Source organism: Protopterus annectens, chromosome 9.part0 (assembly GCF_019279795.1).
Source record: "Protopterus annectens isolate FY-2018-M chromosome 9.part0, PAN1.0, whole genome shotgun sequence".
In the NCBI taxonomy this organism is placed as follows: domain Eukaryota; kingdom Metazoa; phylum Chordata; order Ceratodontiformes; family Protopteridae; genus Protopterus; species Protopterus annectens.
Window position 1 is genome coordinate 300123250 of NC_056743.1, and position 27405 is coordinate 300150654.

The 27405-nt window shown below is 39.2% G+C and overlaps 1 protein-coding gene across 1 annotated transcript in view; it reads left to right on the forward strand.

Annotated features, from left to right (window-relative positions):
• The window catches only part of LOC122811200 (EF-hand calcium-binding domain-containing protein 4B-like), a 1881211-nt gene that overhangs the window by 1795136 nt on the left and 58670 nt on the right, over positions 1 to 27405 (forward strand). Inside the window, exon 17 of the mRNA XM_044082881.1 lies at positions 21847 to 21954. Coding sequence (XP_043938816.1) covers positions 21847 to 21954 — 108 coding nt within the window. The remainder of the gene's footprint in view (positions 1 to 21846; positions 21955 to 27405) is intronic.

Genomic DNA, 27405 nt, shown 5'->3' on the forward strand with positions numbered 1-27405 from the left:
CCAGGGTACCTTTTTGGCTAGGCTTATATAGGCCCTTGGGCCAATAGCCTAGTATCTACCTATGAACCTATGATCTAATGACCGCTGAAAACATAGCTGTGTAGAATGCTTTTTTAGTGATGGCAAGCAAATGGATGCTGGATAGTTTTATAGGTTGTAAGAAACTTTGCATATGTTAGTTGATGAGGTAGTTTTAACCAATTTAGGCTTTTTAGTGCTATACCATGGTGGATTCTGAAAGGAGTATTTGTTGCAAATTTAGCTACTTTATTATACCATTGTTCAAGTTTTGATTTTTGTGATGCCTGGAGATTACTAAGGTTGGGATCGCCATAAAGAAGTGTGGGAAGGAGATAAGTAGTAGCAAGTGTAATTTTAGTTGCTTTGGTGGAAAAGTTTTTGGCTCTGTAAAGCATCTCTATTTTTTACGATTTTCTCATGCAAATTAAATTTAAGATTATCATCAACTATCGCCTGTAATAATTTGCTATGAGAAGTGACTTCAGTGTTTGTATTATCGAGAGAGGACTTTAAGTTTTGTGTTTTTATGAGAGAGGAATTTGGGGGAAAGAATTAGGAGTTCTTTAGAACTAAAACATTTTAAAAGGGCTTAATTGAATATAGTTACTGAATCACATGATCAGCAATGCATCAACAACTTAAAGTGACTTACAGACTCATTAAAAAATATCTGTAACCATTCATTGCTACGTTTCATTTAATAATATACCAGTACAAATAACACATATTGTATATTAAAATTTTAAAATAAGAAATGCTAAAACCTATTATAAACTGTTTACTGTTAAAATGTTTTTTTCAAAAAAATTCTGTCTTCATATCTAACAGACTTTTCCAGTACCTAAATAAACATGCATATATAAATAGTTATGAATATATCCATAGCCTAATGCATGTAAACCAAAACCACACTATCATAATTTTGCTGCTCTAAGTTTCAATACTGGTAAAATAGATTACATTCAACCCTGGAGAGCAATTGGCACTTAATTTTAGTTGCCCAAATAACTCTCTATACTCAGTCATAGCTTCTCATGAAACATTTCTAAGGTTGATTTCTACTTTATTTAAAATGGCAAACTGATTTTTTTTATACACAACATGCATTCTTTTGTGTGCCTGAACAGATAATTTTTTTGTACAATCTCTCATAATGTCATAAATGTGTTCACGTATCCATTTATTAAGCGGTCTGTCCATTTTCCCAACATAAAGAGACAAAGAAAAATATTCCAATTCTTGTTGACTATGTCGTTTACCATAGTTAACCCAGAGTTCTAATGTACCACCAGGGGCTTGTTGAAAACTTTGAAAATACTGGAAATAGCACAAAATATACCACCTATTATTTTAGAAATCTAATCTACAGATTCTTAGAGTCAAGTACTTATTGCCATGACTGTAACCACAAATGTAAAGGACCAGCTGCTTAAAGACACTGGACAATCTTCAATGTTAATCTTTTCTTGTGTGTCTATTTATTGTGGCAAGAAGCAGATGATATTGCAGTTATTTTCTGATACTTCAGAGTTTTCACAGCTGCTCAGTGTATAAAATAGTGAACATTTCACAATAGCAAATTAACACTTTTAAAAAGGCTTGTGCTTTACTCATTTCAGTATAATATTTAGGTCGGGGTGTGAAAATCATTGAAAATTTTCTATTAAGGCCCCACAGTGTCCAAGTAGTTTTGCAAGGGGAGTCATTCAACGACAGAAATTTGGGGTAAAAAAGATTTCCCAGGTCCTGTTGAGACACTACAATGATAGGAATGGTGCTTTGGCACCCTTAGGTGGTATAAACTTCATTCAGTTCAAACTCCTTCCTACCCATAAACCCCTGGTTATGCCTACAGTGAGGTGAAGTCTTGGGAGTATACTCATATATACACTGCAGGGTGGGTATGCCTCCAAGACCTACACACACACTTTACCCTACTGCCATTTTCTGCCTGAATTTCCATTGTAATTACAAATCCTGCCTCTACATGCCATCTCCAAATGTTATCTAAGCTAGGGATCAAACACATATGACAGGCATTAACGGAACCTTTGTCCCTATATATCATCAGAGCAGGAATTATATTTTTGCTGCATTTGTCAGTTGGGAAGTGGAATGAGGGGTATTCTGGTGAGTTCTTGTAGTGCCAGCTGTGAGCAGCTAGACAGCTTCAGTAGAAAAATAAACATCAATTCAGTTGAGTTTGAAAAGTAGTTTCTCCTGTTCTGGAAAAGTGTAATAGGATCTTAAAACATGAGGACACCTTTTAGTTAGATACTTTTGTCCTTCTAAAAAGTGTTGGTGTTGTAGAATTTTATGGCCTGTATTTGTATAAAGGAAGATGTACTGACATTCCTTCGACTTTGATTATGCAAAGAAAAAATATATAAAGTCCAGCGACCACCACATCAGCTGAGGTAAAACTCTTTAATCCTAATAAAACAGTATAGCAACACTCAAAAATAAAAGTGTTGCTATACTTTTTTATTAATATTAAAGAGTTTTACCTCATCTGCTGTGGTGGTCGATGGACTTTTTATATTTTTTTATTGCTTTTGCATTGAGTAGTGACCTTTACCCAACAGCTTACGTATTTGCTTTGGTTTGACTGTGATTATGCACAGTGATGTGTTGTTCAATGACACAGTATGTATGTTAGCCAACATTTATCTCTGGTAGCCATGTTAGGGTAAATGGTGGCCTGTTTTTAGTAGAGGCTTACACTTGGATTTTTCCTGAGTGTAGCATGGAAATAAAGAATGGAGTGAAAGGTGAAGGAGAAGTAAGCTAAGAGTAATGTGTGATAAATAATGATATCTGCATCCTAGTATTCTTTCATCTCAGTCCTCAACACATTCACCACACAATGCTCATCTAAAGCACAGTGGTACTTTTCATACGTGGTCTGTGCCACTTCCACATCATGCATTTTTACTCTAGTTTTGCACTCTAATTTCATGCTTTTGCACTTCATGTTGACTTTACCCTATTGCATGTTTTATAACCTGCCAAAGTTGTAGTTGTTTTCATCCTTTCTATTCTTACTGCATGATTCGTGTTTTAGAATTTTGCATAATACTTGGCAACCATAATAAAAGTATGAGAACTGATACTACAGGTCTTGATACCTCAAAAACAAAGCTGTGAGCAAAGAAAAACAACAAAGTCAAAAACTTGCTGTTAAACTTTTAAAGCATTTTTGCATGGGGAAGTGTTACCCCTCCACCCCCACCTATTTATCCCTCTAATACCTACATGCACTAATTCTGACATCAGTGCACCATGACAAAGGGAGGATTATCCAAGGTACTGCAGTCTCAAATTAGGTATATATTCCCTCAATCACTCTTAGCTTTACTGTTCCAAGGATTGCAGTTACATTCCTCAAATGTTCAACAGGTATCTTAATGCTCTTCCTTCTAATACATCTACACTCTTTAATGGCAGAAGGACTGTATACTGAAAGGCATAATAATGTGGCAAGATTGTTGCACTCGGGATTGTGGAAACATTATGATATTGAAGTGGCTGAAAAACACTGAAAATATGAGCCACAAAGCATCAAAGAAAATGATGAAGTTTATATCACATGGAATCATCCATTACCAACAGTTCAAAAGATAGATGCTAGAAAACCAGATATAGTGATCAATGAAAAGAAGAAAAAAGTGGCATTGATCATTGAAATCACCACACCCACCGACTACAGTGTCTTGCATATAGAGAGACACAGTCATAAAATATCAGGATTTGTAGGCAGAAATTAGAGAAATGTGAAAGAAAGATACCCAGACAGTCCCAACAGTAGTAGGAGCAATGGGTCTTATAAAAAAGAATCTACACATATTTAGATAAGTTACCAATACATGTAACTCCATACGAATTGTAGGAGTCATTACTGGGCACATTGTGGGTGCTGCGAAGATTACTTCTGACTGACATCAAAGATTGAAACAATACTAATTTCATGAACTTTAATCATAATTTGACTTATGAGTGTGGTCCATTCCATTCATGGTATTAGAAACCCAGAAGATTTTTAGAAATTAAAAAAAGCATGAAAGCATTGAAGATCTCTGTTGTCTATTATAAACCCTTATTTCAAATGAACTTGTTTACTTCTTGTCTCTTTTAATTTCCAGTCTAATAACCTAGTTTACTATATCTGGACCAACTGAAAATGGCGAATGTGAGTTGTAACAGGCATAGAAACACTCCAAATGATTTGTGTTAACTGTGTGCTACACATGGTTTTGACTTGCACTTACTTTGGTAGCAAACTCTTAATTATCTTGGGTAAAAATATTATTGTATAGCATTTGTTATTCATTAGGGTAGAAAAATAGGTGTAGCTGTGATGGAGGTGGAGGGGGAAAGGTATCAGGGGATGCAATTATCAGGGTTAGCATTCACTTTCTGAATGCCAGTACTGCATTTGTCATGAGGTCTAAAGTGCTTTGGGCACTAGATGACCTAGCTGTGGTTCTGAATAGTAAGATAGTAAGGTGGTCTGACACCTACTTGACTGGCTCATGGTAGCCCTGTTTAAAGCAGCTGAGGCTGCAGTGCTGTATAAGATGTCAGTAAGCACATTTAACCTGTCAGTTTGTGGTCTTTAGTCCCACTGATATCACAAGAATCATGGGAGCAAGGTACAGAAAGACTATGAATAAACAGTGAAGACGTCCTGATATAGTAAATAAAATAACAGCAGCTTTTTTTTTTTTTTTTTAATAATACTGGCAGACAACCAAACTGAGGATGTGTTTTATGAAGGACTGGTAAGAAACAGCATTACACATTCTTGTATAATGTTGGGTTACCATAATTTTTAACTTCTTTGCTCAAGAATTCTGCACTGAACCAATAATAATAGTGGTACAAATTACCAAAATGAGAGACAGTTTTTAAATATTACTCTACTTCATTTAAAAATTTTAAAAGAGCAACAGATTTTACATCAGCGTACATTTTTGAACTGTAAGAAGTATGAAATTCTGGCATTATTGACTGACTGTAATCCTTAGTGATCTACCGGAAAATCAAAATGTTTATGAGAGATAGAGCAAAACTATGAGGAAAAATTGGGGATATTCTGCAAATGTATGGACATTTGAGAAGATCTATTGAATTACATTTTGTGACCATAACACTGAACTAATTTTCTCAAGAGTCAGAGATGACAACAAAATCATGGGAATTTTTTATATATTCTTTGAGAAAGTTAATAGATCAACAGATTTTGCATTAACATGCATTTCCTAAATATTAAGATGTATGAAAATTAATGTCCGTCCTTACTGACTGGTTGTAATCTTTAGTGATTTACCAGAAAAATTTTAAATTTTATAAGGCAAAATCAGGAATAGAGGACAGCTGTGTATGTGATTATTATTTAATTGTTTTCTTATCATATTGTAGTTGAACATCTGTTCATTTTAAACAACCTTTATTCTGGGTTTTCAGGACAAGTACACATTTGTGAGAAGTAAGTTTAAATACTTGTTTGTGTGACGCAAACATGAAATATGTTACTGTCACTATTATTACTATTATAATTTTTACCACACTCTGAAATCTGAGATGCATACTGTCAACAATAGTGGGTGGTTGTCTGTGGTTGAAAATAACTGACTCTACTATCATGGTCAAGTTAAACAGTCATTAGCCTGACTTTGCAAGACTTTTGTGTATTTTTATCACAATTAGACATGAGACTAAATAATTATTAAAGTGGTTACATTTGATGAAAATGGGCATTAATGACAGCAGTTCAAGTGGTCTTTTATAGTTGAAATATTCTGAAATGAATAATTTTATTGTTATTGGTTAGTCAATGTTTCACTTCATGCTGGAATTTTTTTCAAGACTACAAGTAAGACACACTCAAAAATGTTTTCATTACTAAACAAGAAGTATATTTTAAAACAGTGTGTTAGATGAGTACAGATTAAAAACATTGAGAATGGTGAATCCTACCTTTATGTATACTCTTTAAAAAAGTATGTGGGAGGGCATGATTTGAAAACTGTCTGGGGCACAATGTACATTTAGTCTACCACTGATTGAAGGGTGTCATCATCAAAGTTAAACTAGTTTATACCCAGAGCAAATTATGTTTGATGAGCAGTGATTTGGGTGAAAGTTATTAAATCTTCATTGGTTTATATGAAAAGTGTAGAAGTATAACACTTGGTATATTTTATTTATTTATTTATTTATTTATTTGCAGTTGTTTAACCAGGATAGTCCATTGGGCCTGAAGAACCCGTTTTCAATGGAGTCCTGGGGAGAAAAGCTCCTCATACAGATTACACAAAGGTTAATATACAAACATAGATTACATGAAGATTAAAGAGGTAAACAAACTAAGAATAATATACACACATAGAATTCTGGAATATGACCATGCATAAGACCAATATACTGACCATGCATGGCTTTAGAGACAGTGCAGAAATACATTTGACAGAATAGTAATGAAAGTAGTCAGTACTTCACAGGCTACATTTTGCAACCAGGACAACTTGTGTTGTGGTCATATTCCAGAATTAATAATAATGAAATAATTAATTTTGTATTCAGTAGTGTGTTGACTTAAATCTACCTTCATTTTTGAACACTGTTACATAAATTGTGTTGTCCCTTACATTGATGGTGCCTAAATCCCTGCAAACTTCTACAGTCTGATTATGTCTATAGCATTGTTTCATGCCACTATAAAAAATATGCCATCTAGCATACAATTCTGAGTTTTAGACCTATTGAATAAGTAGAAAACATTTTTTGTATCATACTATGATTCAAGACAGACATGATGAACAGTGAAGGAAAACATTTAAACAGGATTTTAAAAAGATTTTTAATCATTTGGTAGAAGCCCACATCAAAACAGCAAATAAATTCACATATAACAAGTGCAGCAATAAGCCCACAAAAATTCCATGCCATCATTTGTGTAAATACATAAATTATATTTAGCTGATACACTTTAAATATTTTTATTAAATTCTTTAAATGTCCCGCATATTATTTTATAGACAATCTCTCTTTGGCATTAGAAAATATATCTAATATTTTCAGCAAATACCTGAAATGCACAATGAACTCATTTGTTGGAAAGTTAGAGAACTCTCTGGATAAGCTAGTTGACATCAGGTGTTTCTGGCCATGTGCAGTCTATGATATCTTTTTAGGATTAGATCTCAAAAATAACCTAGACAGTAATACAAAACTGGAACTGAAAATGCTTTTAATGCTTTTTAGACAACTATCAGGAGTTTCTTAAACAGGTAACTCCCAAAGTAGCAGAAAACAAAGTAATCCAATAGTCCAAGAAATTTCACAGGCTTCAAATGGAAAACACCAGTTTATTGTAGAACAGATGCAGATAATCCCAGTTAGTGCTTTTGTCTCCCTCAGTTAACTCAGAGACTTCTTCAGACTCAAGAAGTCTCTGTTCTACAATAAACTGGTGTTTTCCATTTGAAGCCTGTGAACTTTCTTGGACTGTTTCTTAAACAAGAACATACCTATAAGTACAAGATTTCTGGACAAAGCCATATATAACAGGCAGGGGAAGAAAAACCTAAAATCAGGGACAGATTTTATATATTCCTCTTATAAACTTAGCAAATTCATGGAACACCAGGTTTTGCTTTAACATGCATTTTTATGAAGATATGAAGTCTGAAACTTAAAGTGTTGTTATCATTCAGTGACTTCAGTCCTCAATGATTTTCCAGAAAGCCATACATTTTAGGAGGAGCAGACCAAAAATATAAGCTAAAATCTGGACATTCTGAGAAATTTTGGACAGCTGGAAGATATGGAAGAGCAGCATTAAGCAGTGGAGGAAAATATAAATTTATGTTTGCTAAGTAGCATAAACATCTTAGCATAAACATGAATATAGAGCTAGCAGAGGGATTTACTATGAAACATTGTCTTCCCTAGTTGGTATACAACTTATTGCATGTATAGTATCTACCTTCAAAAAGTCATAAAACAGTGCTGTACAAAACAAAATTAAACACTAAACATGATAATGTTGCATCTTCTGAATTAGGGGTTCTGTATACACTACCACCAAGTTGTACAACCTTAAAAAAAAGGAAAAATGTTCAAAAATATATAAAACTCTTATTTCCCTCTTCTCTGTGTCCTGCTTCCTCACACCAAAGCACAGCATTTGAGACAAAGTAACATCTGATGTAATACAATATCCCCAATGTTTGTGTGTCATTTTACATTTGTGATGTTTCAGGAATTACACAGATGCTTAATCAACTGCAGTTCTCCCTAACAGTGACATTTAGGCCTCCTAAGGCACCAGAACATGACACATGATTCCTGTCAATTTTTCTTTAAAGAATGCTAACTAGAGATATTTGAGGATAAAGAGAATGAACAAAATTTGGAGATGGAGACTAATCTTCCAGAAAAAGATTAAACAGTAATAGTAAATATACTTACAAGGCATGAAACTTTTCTTGCGTTCTTTCTCTTACACATACACAATATATCTTCCTACAAGAGGAAATGCCCTCCCTGATTTAGTATTAGTCAATTTAGAGGAACATGAAATCACCCATATAGAAACAAAAGAGGATTCCTGAACTGTATTATAAATTTTATGCTCACAAACCCATTTAGCTTTACTAAAATGAATACTTTAAATTTAAAGTAATCTGGTTGATGTGGGCTCTTTTAAGTGGGTTTCTAGTATGTATTCTTGAATATTTTTCCAATTTGAATTAAAGCAAACTTTATTAACCAAAAGCAAAATTACTCATTTCATGACATTTCAGCAATAAAACACCACTCAAATTTCTGTTACTATAATTTACCAATGTCACTATCATCAGTTGCAGTCATTTTGACTGTGTGTACTTCAAATGTCTGAAAAGAAAATGGCCACAGCAAGGTGGTACAGATTGATTTAGATAAATATAAACTAGACCTGCAAAACTAGACCAATGATTGTTTAACTTGATCATGACAGCAGGATCAGGCATTTGTATCCACAGACAGCACCCCTCCCTTGCCCAGCATGTTTAGCTACACTATTTTCTGTGCATATCTCAGATGTCTGACTCTAATAAAATAAAATAATGGCCACACAATGTATTTAAATTATATTTTATAAATATGCACACCTAAAAACATGCCATTGAAAGTTATTGTTCATATATCAGTATTTCTATATTCAAACATACTGAGAGGTAATAGCAGATATGATGACACTAACAGTTCTTAGTCTCTACTGTTTTGCCATTCATCACATTCCCTGAAGCAAATGTGACTTTTTCTGCATGGAAAATTCCGAACACTTGACCATCAGTTGTTTGTAATGTATTTTATTGTTTTGCATGTGTACAGCAAAAATCCTGGGGATTCTCCATACCAGAATAATAACTATCTTTTTCTCTCCATCAGTACCATATTTTTTGCATAGCAAAGATGTCAGTTCTGCAGCAGTATGACAATATTCCTGATGCAGAAGATGTTTTAACACATGACACTTGAATGAAAGCCTGTATTATACTGCTGAACTGTTTACTACACATAGCTTTGAAAATGTAAGTTACTTTTTCAGACATCTTATCAGTTGATCTGAATTAAAAGGCTTAAACAAGAAAGTTCAGTTTTGCTGTAGATAAACTACCCAAATAACATAGCAACAAGTAATAGTCATCTAGCTGGTTACTATGTTGGGCTTAATTTAGTTCTGATTGAGTACATGAGGAAAGAAATTCACATGAGCTATGACTACACCCCAACTAGATGGAGCAGCTTGGTTGTTGGTTATTGCTAATGCACAGTTCAGACAGATGTACAGCAAAAAAAATGGTAGAAACAAATAATAATGATGCAGCTTAAAGCAGTGGACTTTATTTCACATCTTTAAAGCCAAAATTCCACAACTACGTGGTAAAATTGGTTAGAAGAGAAGAATATGTAACGTGCTTTGTTAGTAAGAGTTGAAACTTCTGATCTTGATATGGTGCATCTTAAAAAGAATCAGAGACACATATTTTGCAGAATCAGATACAAAGACTTTGCAAAGTATACTATTCAAGAAGTGGACTAAATGTTTCAATAAATTGCATTTATAATTCCATTACAATGCTATTTCACTGCTGTGATTCATGTTTGTAAATAACAGTCTGATGTTCTTAATCTTCGTTCATTCCTTACAGATGGGTTATCGGTTCCGTCCTTGGAACTGAGCCAGCCTTATACCAAGCAGCGTCAGCCAAAATCTCTCGAGCTAAGATCCTACCCAGAATGCTCTGCTCCCTATTACCTCAGATCTCGTTTGTCGCATTGCTGTACAGCCGTGTCAAGCCACTCTCATTCAGCTAAGTGAATAATTTTTGAAAGTTTCTATATTGTTAGTGCTTTAAAGGTTTTCAGTCAGTTACTGTTTCTATACTCCTACTCTATCTTATCTTTAAGACTCTCTCCCTATAGATTCTTTCCCTTTATTACCCGTTTTCTTACCTTTGAAGTAATTCTTCATTACCATCGTTGGTAATCCTTCCTTTCACTCTTCTTACCCTTCTGGGTAGTCTTCTTAACTCTTTGGTACTGTCGTTTTTCTCCACATCATTATGTCAGACAAGAAAAGTAGTGTTGGCCTCAAATAGTGTAAGGACTGCGGCCATATGTTACTGCTTTCAGTAGATTCCCTGAGTGAGATTTGTAGAAATATTTTGACCAGGACTCTCAATAAAAGAAACAACAAGTTAATCTTGAAAGGCCTCCTTAAAACTCCTTTCTGTGAGGCTATCTCTGGGTCAGAGGGCTCACCCCCTCCAGCTAAACTCCGTAAGAGATGTTCTTCTTCTTCCTCCTCACGGTCGCTCACTTCATCTCCCTCTGGAGATTGCAGGGAGTCAACTCATAAGATGGTTAAAATTTCCAGTCCTGCAATGCCACCTGTGACCCTTTCGGCTCCAGGCTTGGCACCGCCCCAGTTGATTCTTGCTCAACTGGCACGGGAGTTCCTAGTGCAGACACTTACAGCTCTTATAGTTTCATCACAGCCTTTACCGGAGCTGTCTTTGCAGGTATAGTCTCCTTTGGTACAGTTTGTGCAATCTCCTTTGGCCCCAAGTTCGATAATACTGTCCTCCATGGTGCAGACACCTTCTGCACCGACATGCTCTTCAGTGCAGTCCCTTTTGGCATCGTCATTACGACTGGTGCAGGCACCTTCCTCGACGGCACCATACTCATCAATGCAGACACTTGCCTTTAGAGTGCAGACACCTTTCACTTCTATTGCGCTGCCTTCATCGATGCAGATTACTTCAACACCATTCTCCTCGGTGCAGGCACCCACAGTTCCCGGCTCTGCACCACTCGAATTAGCAAGAACCATGTACTCTCCTTCTTTGGATCTGTATATTGGTAGCCAATACAGCCCTTTTCTAGAAAGGCCAGAATCACCTTCAGGCTTCTCTATGAGGTCAACCAGGAGCCTGTCTGAACAAGATGTGTTGCGGCTTGTTGACCAGTTGCTTGTGGCCAGGGGTTTCTCTCAACCATGTAAAGCTATGTTCCCTCTTTCAGGTGAATGTATTTCTCCACAGACTCCAATGTACACTCCTCTTTCAACTTCCATGCAAGCATCGAAGCCCTTTCCTCAAACAGCAGCTTCCCTCCCTCCGACCCCAATAGTGGACCTCACTTTGGAGCCGGAGTTGTCCTTGTAGCCCTCGGTGCACTGGGCATCAAGCTCTTCTCAGGCTAGTGGTTGTGCCATGGGGGAGGGCATTCTTGGTTCCACACCGATTTTTTTCTTTGGCACCCTCCAGGAATCCACCCTCCCTCATGCTCCACAGCCCTCTTCAGACTCCTAGTCTGGGGGTTGGCTCGTCAGAGCGGGGTGTGACCCCGGTTCCGAGGTTGTCATGCTTGGTTCTGGGCTCTCATCCCTCTTTGGGCAGTCTGGCCTTCCAGGCCATGGAGAGGGCGCTTGCCTCTGCTGGTAAACCCCTCATGTTGGAGTCCTTTTCCCCCTCTGTGCCACAACTGTCACAAGCCACAACCACTGGACACCAGGCACAAGAGCCTCAGGTTTCTCCCCCTCAGGAGACCACTTCTTTGCAATCTTCCCCAGAACTCCTCACTGAGGAAGTACCTCGCAATGTTTCATGCAACAGGAAGAACATGGACTCCACTGAAGAGTTTTTGACCAAAGTTATGGACTTTGATGACAGGGAAGGGTCATCCACAGTCACCCTCTGATGAGGTGTCTTCTGGTGACATCCTCGAGATCCTAAGACAGAGTGGTGACTAGAAGTCCTCCAATCCTTCCTCAGAGGAGTCCGTATTCCTGCAGGCCTTTTGTGCCTGGCCCTCTACCTCCTGGGTTACCCTGCTGGCCAATGAGCTTGTCCAGCTCATCGTCCAGCATGCATGGAAGGCTCCTGACATCCTGGAAGCTATACCACGGAGGCCTGACAAGATCTTATCTCTCCCAGCTGAACATCCCCATTGATCTAAAGGTCTTCCAGTAGATGCCATGGTGGTGGTGGCTGCAACCAAGAAAATGTTGGCAGAAGAGAGCCAGACTGTCCATCCACCCAACAAGGAATCCCGGGCAATAGACAGATTCGGGAAGCATGTATTTGCTTCATCAACCTTCACTGTTAGGTCCTTGAACTATTTGGCACACTTTACAAGGCTCCAGAAGGATCTTATCAACCAACTCTCTGAAACCTTGGCAGGAGCTGTTTCTGATGAGGTCCGTGACAACGTAGCTTCTCAGATAGCAACCCTAGAATCCATATCCAATTCTTCCATGTGTCTTTTTTCACAGGCAATGAAATGTGCAGCTAGAGTGGCAGGCGCAGGTATAGTCACAAAACGACATGCCTGGATATGCCTTTGCAGACTCCTTTAAGGCTTCCTTTATGAATGCCCCCATCGAGGCCGCTTCTTTGTTTGGCCCTAAAGTAAAAGATACACTGGCAAGGTACGAACAAGATAACAAGACCCTATCTGCCATTGGTGTCAGACACTCGACTCCTTGATTCTACTCCAGAAATCAGAGGAGCGGGAAGATGTGGCACAGAAAATCACAGGGCTCTTTCCGTGATGCACGTGCCGAGTTCTTCATTAGAGGCAGAGGGGGAAACTCCAATGGAAGACACCCCTTTCCAGGTAGAGGAGGTCTGCGAAACCCGGGTTCCAGAGATTCTTTTTCTGGCCAACCCTATCAGTGCTCCTGAAGCATTGCCCGACTGCTCACCTCTAAAAGTGGTCAGGGGTAATTTTTCCTTGTACCCAACTGCCTGGCAAAACATAACCACCAATTCTTGGGTACAACGGATAATATCCAAAGGCTATTGCATCCCCATCCAACTTCATCCAGAGACTTACCCAACGTTCCACCCAGTCAAAGGGAAACAGCAGCACATGAAATCCAAAAGCTGCTACAAAAAAGAGCCATCCAAATGGTCCTCCCAGACCAGATAGGATCCGGTTTTTACTCAAGGTTCTTTTTGGTGCCAAAAAAGACAGGGGACTGGAGGCCAATTCTGGATCTTAGCACACTGAACAAATTTGTAAAAACAGAGAAATTCTGGATGGTCATGATTCAGTCTATCCTTCCTATTCCAGAAGAAGACAATTTGATGTGCTCTGTAGATCTTCAAGATGCGTATTACCATATAAAAATGGACAAGCGCTCAACAAGATACCTCCACTTCTGCATAGGAGCCAGTCACTACCAATTTTGAGCACTGCCCTTCGGTCTCTCTACAGCCCCCAGAGTGTTCACCAAATGCATGGCAGTGGTCATTGCTCACCTGTGACTTCAAGGATTCCAGGGATTTCCATATCTAGGTGACTGGCTCCTCACCGCCCCCACCAAGCATTTACTGGAAGAAGCCCTAGACTACACTCTCCTCATGGCACACCACCTGGGAATCACTATAAACTGGGAGAAGTCCAACACCACCCCAGCACAATCTTTGGAATTCATCGTGGTACTGGTGGACATGAATTGCACAGCATCTCTTCCGTATCACAGACTTCAAAGAATAAGACAACAGGTTCAGCCACTGCTCTGTCACCACAAGTCTTCGGCTCGGTCCATACTCCAACTCTTGGGGTCAATGGCAGCCTTGATCACCATTGTTCCTCTGGCCAGATTCCACATGAGACTTCTCCAGTGGTTGCTCCTCACTCAGTGGTACTCTCTACAACACCCTTTGTCTTTTCAGATAAGCGTAACTCAGAGATGCAAGCAAGGTTTGCTCTGGTGGACGTCTTGAAACCCCCAACAATGGTCTTGCCCCTTCAGCCCCCATCAACCGAAAGCCATGGTGACCACAGATGCCTCCCTGATGGGGTGGGGGTTTATGTCAGGGAAGCTCGGTCCAAGGCACCTGGTCAGAGACAGAAGCCCTTTTGCATATCAGTGTCCTGGAACTGAGGTCAGTGCTACTAGCATTGCAAGCATTTCATCCCATCCTTCATCAGAGACTATTGCGATCCAATCAGACAACATGTCAGTGGCCTGGTACATCAATAAAAAAGTAGGCACCAGATCTTACCCGTTATGCTAAGAGGCCTTGAGAATATGGCAATGGGCAATAGCTTCCAACCGCTTTCTAATTGCAACACACATTCCCGGAAGCTCCAACATGATAGTGGACAAGCTGAGCACGTGCATTCTACAACCTCATGAGTGGTCCCTCAACCCTGTGATAGTGACAAAAATTTTCAACCACTGGAGCCAGCCTTGCTGTGACTTATTCACCTCCCCAACCAACTTCAAGTGCAGCAACTATTTTGCCGTGATCCCCCCTCGGGGGCAGTCACTGAGAGACACTCTAGTCTACGCTTGGCCCTCAGGTCTACTTTATGCTTATCCTCCTCTCCCAATTTCTGAAGAAAGCATGGCAGTTGTATAGCAAAGTGATCCTCATTGCTCCATATTGGCCTCGACAAGGCTGGTTCCCTTTCCTCTGGTATCACCTGCTAGATCGACCATGATCCTCAATCCATCCCCAACATTGATCTCCCATCCACAGAGTCTGACTCAACCCAATCTAACAACCCTGAAACTGACAGCTTGGTTTTTCCACTTCCTATGATTGCCAGGCAAGATAACCTCTTGTCCCCGGTGCACAGTATTCTTATCACATCTCATAAATCAACCACCAGACTACTCTATCTCAGTAAATGGACAAGGTTTTCATTATGGGCAGTGAATAAACAATTAGACCCCTTGTCATCCCCAGTTTCGGTGGTTTTAGATTACTTATCACATTTTTTCCAATCTGGGGTGTCAGCCTCTACTATTCGTGTTCATTTAGCTGCCATTTCAAATCTCCACATTGGTTTTCAGGATTCTTCACTCATGTCACATAGAATCTGTAAGACTTTCTTGAAAGGTGTTCTTCACCTAAAGTCTCCCCTTAGAGAACCAGTACAACCTTCAGATTTGGCCTTGGTTCTACAAGCCCTAACAGCTCCCCCCTTTGAACCTGTGTCTTCATGTGATTTAAAGTACCTCTCTTGGAAAACTTTGTTTCTGTTTGCAATAACATCGGCCAGACACTTGTCAGAACTTCAAGCCATATGCATCAAACGTTCCTACCTTATCTTCCATAAGGATAGAGTATCACTGAGAACTAATTCCTCCGTTTTACCAAGAGTGGTGTCAGAACGGTCTATCATCCAATCTACTGACTTCCCAGTATTTTTTCCTAACCCTTCTAACAAGGGAGAGTATTGCTTGCACTCCCTGGATGTTCATAGGCAAATACGATTTTATCTGGACAGAACAAAATCTACCCGTAAATCAGACCAATTATTTCTGGCTTTTTCTGGACCAAGACTAGGTCATCCTGTATCAAAAGTTACATTGGCTTCATGGTTGAGAAATTGCATTGCCTTTATCTACAACGAGAACAATATCACTTTGCCTCACAGAGTGAAAGCACATTCTGCAAGGTCTATGGCAACTTCAGCAGCTTTCCATGCTAGGGCTTCCCTCAATGATATTAGCTCAGCTGTGACTTGGGCCAAACCTCACACGTTTATCTTTCATTACAAATTGGATTTGGCCTCCAGAGGTAGAGCTTCTTTTGGCTCCACGGTGCTCAGGAATGTCCTTCCATAAGGGCCACCCAGGGTTACAGTTAGCTGGAGACTCTGTCCTATCAGTAAGGAATGAACTAAGATTAATATCATCAGATAAAGAAGTTATGTTTTACCATAATGTTCCATCTGTGTTGTTGACCTTCGTTCATTCACTACTCCCCATCCTCTGTCCCCCTCCGGAGGTTTCTGGTTGATCTCATATACTCCTTTATTCTAGGTCTGTTATGACCAGAGATAGCCTCTACCTTTGTCTATCAACTTGCAAACTCAATCTGAGGTAACAGGGAGCAGAGCATTCTGGGTAGGATCTTAGCTCGAGAGTTTTTGGCTGATGCAAGCTTGGTATAAGGCCAACTCAGAACCGAAAACCCATCAGTAATGAATGAATGAAGATCAACAACACAGATGGAACATTATGGTAAGACATAACTTCTTTTTTTATCCACTGTTATATTTCTGACCACTGAACTCAACACACTATGTCAGCAATGCAAAGACGAGTGTTTTGCAGTACAGATACATGAGTAGTAATGCTGAAATGGCATTGTAATTATTTTTATTGCTTTACCATAATTCTTGTAGTTGACATTATTACTATTTGTTGCACCATTACCTAAAATATGTAGTAATTTAAATGGTTCCGTAGTAATGGAAGTAGGAGAAATGAAGTTCTCTGTTTATGCAAAATGTTACAGCATATTCTGTTTTATTCTCTTGAAAGGAAGGAGACAGAATGTATTTGTGCATACCAGCCAACCCCCAGAGCAAAGCACTCTTGCCATTGTCTCCTAAACTCTTAGAAAAAGAATCAGGGGCCAGTACCAAAAAATATGAGGCATAATCAGGGACATTCTTTGAAATTAGGATTAGTTCATAGCTATGCACTTGCACAGTCACCATGCAAAACTGCTCTCTGTTGATATCTGGCTGCCTGCCAGGTTTATATAACAAAAAAAAAAAAAACTTACCTCGTGCTATTGCAACTGCTGCTCTTTTTGTCCACCAGTTTCCAGTCCTAACATATCAAGCCCGTGGCAATCAACATTATTAACATTATTAACAGGCTTTCTTCTCCAAAAATGAACAGAAAGTCTTCACATTGATTGGTTATATGCACTGACCTCCATGAAGTGATTGCACCTAACCAATCACCTCCCCTATAGATCACAGCTGCCATGGTTGCTTTTAACAGGAGCTTCTCTGGCCATTTGTGTAGTCAGTTTATTTATTTATTTAAGTAAAGGGAAAATAAAATACAAAAGGAGCCAGTAGTTTCCCTGTTTAAAGTAGCTGTGGTACTCTGCTCTTGCACTGGCCCTGGGTTCCTTTGATCTGGTGGCCATGTGCAGCTATCCAAGTCATTCCTCTATTGGAAGCCACTATCGCTGAACAATGCTGCCAAGATGCACAGGCACTGTGTGGATGTGCAGTACATGCATATGAATTCTAGACCATGTTTCTTATTGCAGTAGCAAAATCATATTGGCCAGATTGATGCCAATAACTGCCAGAAGAACTAAACTGCCTTACGTAAAAACTCTTAAACTGCATGCACTGACCAACTCTAGTACATGCACTACAGCTGAGAGAAACCAGCAGCTCAGTGCAGTCATTCACATATAATACAGTCTTTCTAGCTAGACCACAGTTCACTAAAGAAATAGGTACAAGAGCCTTCTCTATGCTTGCACAGTAGCATAGAACTTCTTCCACAAAATATCCAGAAACAAAAGGAATTAAATGCATTCCAAAAGTAGTAACTGAAATTCCTTCATAAGGACCATAATTGTCAGTGCTTTGCAAAGGCTAGGCAACATCACATAGGTAGCTCACTCATGCACTAAACAGACCATCTTATTCCACCTTGTGTTGACCAATCTGTGTTCACAATCTTCAATTTGTAAATATGCACATTAACTGCTTATACTACCAAATATAGTAGGCCAGCACTTACTCTGTTGTCAGTTATGTTGAATACTTTTAAATGTTCATGACATATTATGCATTGAATATAAACTATTTCTTGTATATGTAAATGTTTGTGACACTAACTGTATGATAACTTTTGTAAATGCCCAATGGCCAAGGTCATGTTTGAAAATTTATTGATGAGCAGACCACCTACCCAGTCAACAAAGTTAATAAACAATCTCATAAAGAGATGCATTACATACATAGTACTTTCAACATCCCCACTCTAGGCCAGTAATGAAGGAGCCTGAATTTCACTACTGCCACCAGTATGTGACATCCCCACTCTGGGCCAGTAATCAAGGAGTCTGAATCCTCACCACTGACACTGGAGAGGGACAATCACTTGGAATATAAATGGATACACTCAGTATTTCCAGATACTGTCCTCTCTACATCAAGCACAATTACCTTTAGAGCACACAGGGAACACACTCCTCCTGGAGTCTGGGTTTCTCTCTCTGTCTCTCCCCAGGTCCCCAGTAGGGCTCCTCACTGGCACAGCTGCAGAGTTAAGTCCTCAGCTGAGTGTCAAGCCAAGTCCTCAACCACTCACTCTAAAAAAACAGTGCTTTGTGTCCCTGCTCCAAGTAGCTGACACACACACTCTTTGTGATTTAATTTTCACACACACACACACACACACACACACACACACACACACACACACACACACACACACACACACACACACACACACACACACACACACACACACACACACACACACACACACACACACACACACACACAAACACCTGGGAAAGGCTGGCAGAGATTACCCACTCTACCAACTTTGCCCAGACTATAAGGTAGATTCTCTGTAGCCAGTTAGTTACTATAAGGCTGTTAAGAGAGTATCCAATTATACTGAGTGAAGTTAATACTAATACCAATGGTGATGTTGACCAAGCAGTAAGACTTTCAGGAGTGGCCACAGTGTCACTAATAGATATAAGTACTCTCAAAAGTTAAAATATTTTCTAAAGGACCCGCCACAATGAAAAGTTTAAATATAGTTAATAAATAATAAAAGAACATGAAAATATGAAATATCTATTTATGTAAACACCAGAGTTTTAACAACAGGAAATATTAAAATAACCCAGATGAGTAGATTCACACAGATACAGAAAAAGAGTACTTAATCTCACTATATTTTCCTGACTAATCTAAAGAGTTACTCTTCCCTGGTTCACTTACTAGAGCAAGGCAAGATGAAGTAGGTGAGGGATCCTTCTATGTCAGGTTCCAAGAAACAGACTGCCTTGAGATTTCAGTCTCATCTAGTATTAAAACATTATTTCTGTACAGAATGACATCACACACATCTGGTCACCTGACTTCTGGTTCCTATGCAGCCCCCATTGCTAGAAACTGACAGGATTTAGCACCTATGTGTTAATAATACACACACACACACACACACACACACACACACACACACACACAGAGAGCCTTGCTAAGATCTGCTGCAACTCCTGGAAATCATAACACATCTCTACTCTTTCTACAAGAGCTAATAAACCATACTTGTTACAGACGTTGTATCTCTGGCTTTATTCAAAACTGTGAGATTACATCTTTATGGCCTAACCCAGTAATTAATTAAATTGTCTTACTATTTCTCAGTGTCAGGTGAATTGAGATTAACCTCTTCTCTTCTCATATCCTCTGTTACAATGTATACATTTAAACAGTTACAATAATGCATGTACATTTCTTTTCTCCCCAGCAGGGTACACTTTGATAATTTTTTAACACAAGCAGCTTTACAAATACATTTCCAGCAGAAGCATCTGTACAAATCAGTTTGATATTCAAATAACATATAATTCATTACAAAATTTCAGCTAGCTGTGCTGGCATATGTTACACATACACTGTCCTACTTCTGCTAACATAGCTATCATCACAGTACTTTCCAGTCTAGATTTACTGAGGTTTGTGAATGTGAAATAGTTTATATACAAGGAAAAGTATTCAACACAGTAGGGTATTCAGTTTTCTTTTTAAAATATCGGACACTGTCGATGATAACATGCATGTTGATGAAATTTATATAAGCTTTAGTAGCACATTTGATTGTGTATGGCATGTATTGCTTGTTCAAATGTTGCTAAAATAGGACTAAATAAGCATTGTGTGACATAAATACTGGAATTATGGTAAATAAAGTTTGATTCAGTACAGGGCAAACAAATTTCTCTAGATAGATAACTCCCTCAAGGGCCAGTGCTTGTCCATGCTTATTCACTCACTGTGCAAGTAACATCCCCAGAATCTGTGGTATAACAGTAATTAAATACATTAATGAACTATCTAAGTAAGAAGATCTTGTATAATGAGTTAAGAGTAGAAATAAAGAGCTACAAACTAGTGTAGTTACAATAAACCTTCTTTCATGTGTATCTGTATTTCAATCAGTGTGAGCAAAATGAAAGTATAACATTTGACAAAGTTATAAACAGGTATATGTGCAAAACAGATTCTGTAAGCATTATTTCCAGGAAAAGTCACAAGGATTTAATTATACTAATGTATGTGCATTTAAATTTCTCAGAAAATATATATACATGATAAGTTGACTCTAGAAATCAGAACATAGTTATTCAGCTGTTGAAAAGTTTGATACAGCCTAAACTGTAATATTGCAATAGCATGTAAATAATTAGAAACACTTTGTTCATAATGTAAATAGGTCACTGAGCAAAAATTATTACAAATGGCAGCAGGCCTTTGGTCAGTATAGAAGGCGTAGATGATTTCAGAGCTCAGATATGTAAATGATAATCAAGGGAACTAGTCGTTAGTCAGTTATTATGTTTGTGAGCGAACATGATGTTGACCTTGGGATTCTCCACACTTTGTGTGTGTTAGGCAGCAATATTCAAGTTAAGTCGTACTGTATGTAACCAGCTGATTAATTACAATATGCATGGTAATCAGGACAAAATCCTGTTTAACAGGTATTTTGGTATGGATCATTGGTCTGTGGCAACAACAGGTACTGAGACATATAAATAAGTCCAAGAAATATCACTCCCCACAGGACTAACGCTACCTGTGCCAAACTCAGTCCAAGCACATAAACTAACATAAAAGGCACAGTAGCACAATAAATCAGAATTTTAAAAGTTCATGAAGCAGTGGTTCTTTCAGCTTTGTTTCCTGCATTTTGGTTAGTGCTGTGTTTACTGCCTGCATCGCTACTGTGCCTTCTATGTTAGTTTAGGTACTGAGACATGTTTGATGTCAGAAAAGCATTTTAAAGCAGTGTGGGCAAACATTTCCATCACTAAGAAAAGCCTCTCAAGTTTGTAATGCCAAAGTAATGACTTTTGTGATACAGTAGAAACATGCTTGTATTATGATGAAGGTACAGTCTTTTGCTTGGCTTTGCACCTGCTTAGTAGTTATTTGTTTTGTTGTAGAGTATGTTGTTTTTTATAGTAGTGCACTAAAAATCTATTTTTTAAACTTTATTAAACATGTGAAAATCCATTACTGTTTTTTTGGAATTGGACTTCAGATGATGATACCACATGAAATAAGATAGTAAGCTTCAATTGTTCTAAAGCCCATTTACAATGCCTGAAGGAAACAGGCCTTATTCCTTAATTTAATTAATATTTTAGTTTGCAGACACCCAGATGCTCAGGCATGCTCACCTCCCTCATGGCTGCTTTTTGTCCACTCACTCTCCTTTCTTTGAATTTTTTACAGGAGGGAATAGAAGATGGAGCTATAATTGTTCTGCTTGGAAACAAGACAGACGCTGCAGAACATGAAAGCCTCAAAGTGCCAAAAGCGGAAGCAGAGCGCTTAGCAAAGGTATGCTGATTCATTGCATTGTTTTTTAAGTTACACCCATTGTATTTGCTGCCTTAGCATAACAGCTCAGGTGACGAAGTTTCATTTTGTTATGCTGCAAGGAAATCAGGCAGACAGGAAATTTTGTTGAACAGCTATAAATAGCTCCCTGCTGAAATGGCACTCAAAATGCTAAGTGACATCAAAACAGAAAAAAAAAGATTGAAATGCAGTAGAAGAGGGAATATCAAATATTGTGCTTCTCCTAAAAGCTTCTTTTTTTTTGCAGGGCAAAGGCCCACATACTCCTCAGACATATTTATACCAACTCTGAGATTGCCATACTTAAGAGAAAAGGTCATATTCTGAGTGGCGGCCCTCAAAGACTTTTATATGTGTTCCCAGATATTTGGCAATTTACTATCGGTATTATGGGACTTGCTATTGCAGGTCATACTCTTCAAAAAGTTATAAACTGAAGAGAACTTTATGATTATCATATAGAAGGCATGGAAAGAAACAAACAATTCAGTATATGTAGAACTCTTCCGCTGAACCCATCTTGAATCGGAATTTAAAGTCAGCAATACATAAAATAAATATTTGCATGACAATTGTATTGAAAAAAAAATCATTTAAAAGTACTTTGCTTCTTATCAACAAATATATATATATATATATATATATATATATATATATATATATATATATATAAATACATGTAGATAAAATTAAGTCACTTTTAAGACTTTCTTTAGCCACACTGATCTGTTTTTAGGTGTATATTTTACCTCCTGAATGGAGACATGTACACTTCATTGGAAGCTATACCAGCTACTTTATTTCCTCATGAGTCTGATCAGTACAATGCAGGTGACATTGTTTCACTTGCAGCTCAGATATCTAAGGAACTGGTAGGAGAGCATGATTAAGCCTGTCCTGAGAAGGGAAGAAGGAGAATTACATATATGGGGCAGACAATGCAATTAAATTTCCCTGGCAGAGGCCAAGGGAACAACTGTGAAGTGCTCCCTAGGTGTAGGTAGGGAAGCTTGTCCGTATCATCCCTCATGGAAATGATGGACAGTTTGTTGTGATCTTTTCATTGCATGCCCCACCATGTTACCAGATGTTGCATGGTGTTGAAAAAAGGGAAGTTAAGGCTTAAGGCACCCCCCCCCCCTAGCAGCAATATAATGCTGCACTGAGATAACTCAATCTCCTTACAGGCCTCAAATATGGGTGGAGGTAAATCTGATGGTGTTAAGGCGAGCCTCATAGACCCAGTGTACAAGGACAAACACTGTGGCAGCTATAGTTTTCATTACAATGTCTTCTTCTCTTTCGGCTGTTCCGCTTAGAGGTCGCCACAGCAGATCATCTGTTTCCATTTCTTCCTATCCTCTGCATATTGCTCTGTCACACCAATCACTTGCATGTCCTCTCTCACCACATCCATAAACCTTATCTTAGGCCTTCCTCTTTTCTCTTACCTGGCAGCTCCATCCTTAGCATCCTTTTCCCAATATACCTAGCATCCCTTCTCAGCACATGTCCAAACCAACGCAATCTCACCTCTCTGACTTTGTCTCCAAACCGTCCAACCTGAGCTGACCCTCTAATGTAGTGATTCCTAATCCTGTCCATCCTTGTCACACCCAGTGCAAATCTTAACATCTTTAACTCTGCCACTTCCAGCTCTGACTCTGACTTTTTGTCAGTGCTACCGTCTCCAACCCATACAACATAGCTGGTCTCACCACCCTCTTGTAGACCTTCCCTTTCACTTTTACTTATACCCGTCTGTCACAAATCACTCCTGACACTCTTCTCCACCTATTCCACCCCACCTGTACTCTCTTCTTCACCTCTCTTTCACACTCACCATTACTCTGAACTGTTGATCCCAAGTACTTAAACTCATCCACCTTCGCCAAATCTACTCCCTGCATCCTCACCATTCCTCTGTCCTCCCTCTCATTCACACATACATATTCTGTCTTAGTCCTACTGACCTTCATTCCTCTCCTCTCTAGAGCATATCTCCACCTCTCTGGGGCCTCCTCAACTTGGTCTCACTACAGATCCCACTGTCATCTGCAAACATCATAGTCCATGGGGCCTACTGTCTGATCTCATCTGTCAACCTGTCCATCACCATTGCAAATAAGAAAGAGCTCAGAGCTGATCCTTGATGTAATCCCACCTCCACCTTAAATGCATCTTTCACTCCCACTGCAGACTTCACCACTGTCACACTACCCTTGTACATATCCTGTACCACTCTTACATACTTCTCTGCCACTCCTGACTTTCTCATACAATACCACAACTCCTCTGTAGGAACCCTATCATATGCTTTCTCCAAGTCCACAAAGACACAATGAAACTCCTTCTGACCTTCTCTATATTTTTCCATCAACACTCTCAGAGCAAACATCGCATCTGTAGTGCTCTTTCTGGCATGAAACCATACTGCTGATCACTAATCATCACCTCCCTTCTTAACCTAGCTTCCACTTCTCTTTCCCATAACTTCAAGCTGTGACTGATTAGTTTTATCCCTGTGTAGTTACTACAGCTCTGCACATCACCCTTATTCTTAAAAATACTTGCCAAAACACTTTTTCTCCACTCCTCAGGCATCCTCTGACTTTCCAAGATTTCATTAAACAATCTGGTTAAAACCTCCACTGCCATTTCTCCTAAGCACCTCCATGCTTCCACTGGTATGTCATCTAGTCCAACAGCCTTTCCATTCTTCATCCTCTTGATAGCTGTCCATACTTCCTCCTTGCTAATCTGTTTCACTTCCTGATTCACTATCCCCACATCATCCAGCCTTCTCTCTCTCTCATTCTCTTCATTCATCAGCCCCTCAAAGTACTCTTTCCATCTGCTCAACACACTCTCCTCGCTTGTGAGTACATTTCCCTCACTATACTTTATCACCATGACCTGCTGCACATCTTTCCCAGCTCAGTCCCTTTGTCTAGCCAACCAGTACAAGTCCTTTTCTCCCTCCTTAGTGTCCAACCTTTCATACAACTCTCCATATGCCTTATCCTTAGCCTTCGCCACCTCTCTCTTTGCCATGCTCCTCATCTCCTTATACTTCTGTCTTCTTTCTTCATCTCTCTGACAATCCCACTTCTTTGCCAGCCTCTTCCTCTGTATACTCTCATGTACTTTCTCATTCCATTGTCAGGTCTCCTTGTCCTCCTTTTTCTGTCCAGATGTCACACCAAGCACCTTTCTAGCTGTCTCCCTTACCATCTCTGCTGTAGTTACCCAGATATTCGGTAACTCTTCACTGCCCCCCAGTGCCTATTTTAACTCTTCCCTGAACTCCACCTCACAGTCATCCTTTTTCAGCTTCCACTATTTGATCCTTGGCACTGCTCTCACCCTTGTCCTCCTCTTCTTGATCACCAACATCATCCTACAGACCACCATTCTATGCTGCCCAACTATACTTTGTCCTGTCACCACTTTACAGTCTCCAGTCTCAGACTGGCCCTCCTACATAGGATATAATCCACCTGTCTGCATCTTCCTCCACTCTTGTACATCACCCTATGCTCCTCCTCTTCTTAAAATATTTATTCTCCACAGCCATGTCCATCCTTTTTGTAAAATCCACTACCATCTGATTTTCTGCATTCCTCTACTTAGCACCATACCTGCCCATCACTTCTTCATCCCCTCTGTTCCCTTCACCAACATGCCCATTGAAATCCGCTCCAATCACTAGTCTCTCACTCTTGGGTACACTCACCACCACTTCATCCAACTTACTCCAAAATTTTTCTTTCTCATCCATCGCACACCCAACTTGCGGAGCGTATGCACTAACAGCATTCATCATTACACCATGAATTTCCAGCTTCATAAACATCACTTTATCTGACACTCTTTTCACCTCCAAAACACACTTGGCATAATGTTCCTTCAGGATAACCCCTACCCCATTTCTCCTCCCATTCACACCATAATAGAACAATTTGAACCCACCTCCTATACACTTAGCCTTACTCCCCTTCCATCTGGTCTCTTGCACACACAATATATCAACCTTCCTTCTCTCCATCATATCAGCTAGCTCTCTCCCTATACCAGTCATACTGCCAACATTCAAAGTTCCTACCCTAACTACTACACTCCTAACCTTCCTCCTCTCTTTCTGCTTTTGGGCATGCCTTCCCCCTCTTCATCTCCTTTGGCCAACAATAGCCCAATTTCCACAAGCACCCTGTTGGCTAACAGTACTGGTGGCGGTCATTGTTGGCCCAGGCCTCAACTGATCCAGTATGGAAATCTGTATTGTTGTCCGCATATGTTATTTGGCAGAGGTTTTATACTGGATGCCCTTCCTGATGTAACCCTCCCCATTTATTCTGGCTTGGGACCGGCCTGAAGAAATGCGCTGGCTTGTGCATCCCCAGTGGCTGGGTTAGGTTTCAGTGCAATGTAAAAATTAAAAAAAAAAAAGAAGGGTGGAAAATGAGTTCTTGATATGTGTTATGAAAGAAACAGGCTTCATTCATATGTTCTAGGGGTATGGATTGAAAACACAATATGAGATTACATTTACTTATGAGGGATATTTTTTAATGAGTATAGCAGGAAGGGAGGAGAGATATAATGAAAAATAAAAGCTAATGGCAATGATGTAAGTAGAATAGTTTTTAGAGCTTTGTGCTTAAAACTGAAAGGGAAAAGAAAGAGAAAAGAGGCTACAAATGTGAATGAAACATAAAAGAATATTTAGGGGAAATTTTAAGTGATAACATAGAATGAGGAAGGTGGAAGTTAAACAAGTAAAAGAAAATATTGGGGTGTGGTACAATGGGTCTATGTCAGTTCGTTGAAGGACCAAATCGTCAAAACCCTTATGGTGAAGACCATAAGGTCGACACTTTGGTTTGTCAAACTGTTCTGACTGAAATCACGGTTCATTAGGGATCAAGGAGTCTACCCTTTTCCCCACTGTAGTGTGATCTCAGAGTTGGTATAAATAATTAACAGGGGGTGTGGTGAGGGGCAGCTCCCCCCCCCCCACAACAGCATTGTTTGTGTTGCTGGTAGGTGTTCTGTGTATTTATTTCAGTTTTTTGATTAATTGAGTTGTCGACCATATGGTCTCAACTATATGGGTTTTTACAATGTGGTTTTTCGATAAATTGACATGGATTTGTGGTAGGATAGATGTAGTGGGATGGGAGTGAAGAAGGTGTATAATGAGAGGTAACGTGGTGGGGATGGGAGTAGACACCGTCTGCATTGACAAGGTAATAGTTTAAAGGAGGAAAAATGAATCAAATTAAGCATTTGCAGCACAGGACAGTTAAAGTGATGTGAAAAACTGACTGTATAAGAATGCCATGCATAGCTGCGTTTATTTTAAGATGATGTACATTGATATCGATTGTAACACACATGTATTTTTGCTGTTTTTTGAGTAACATAAGT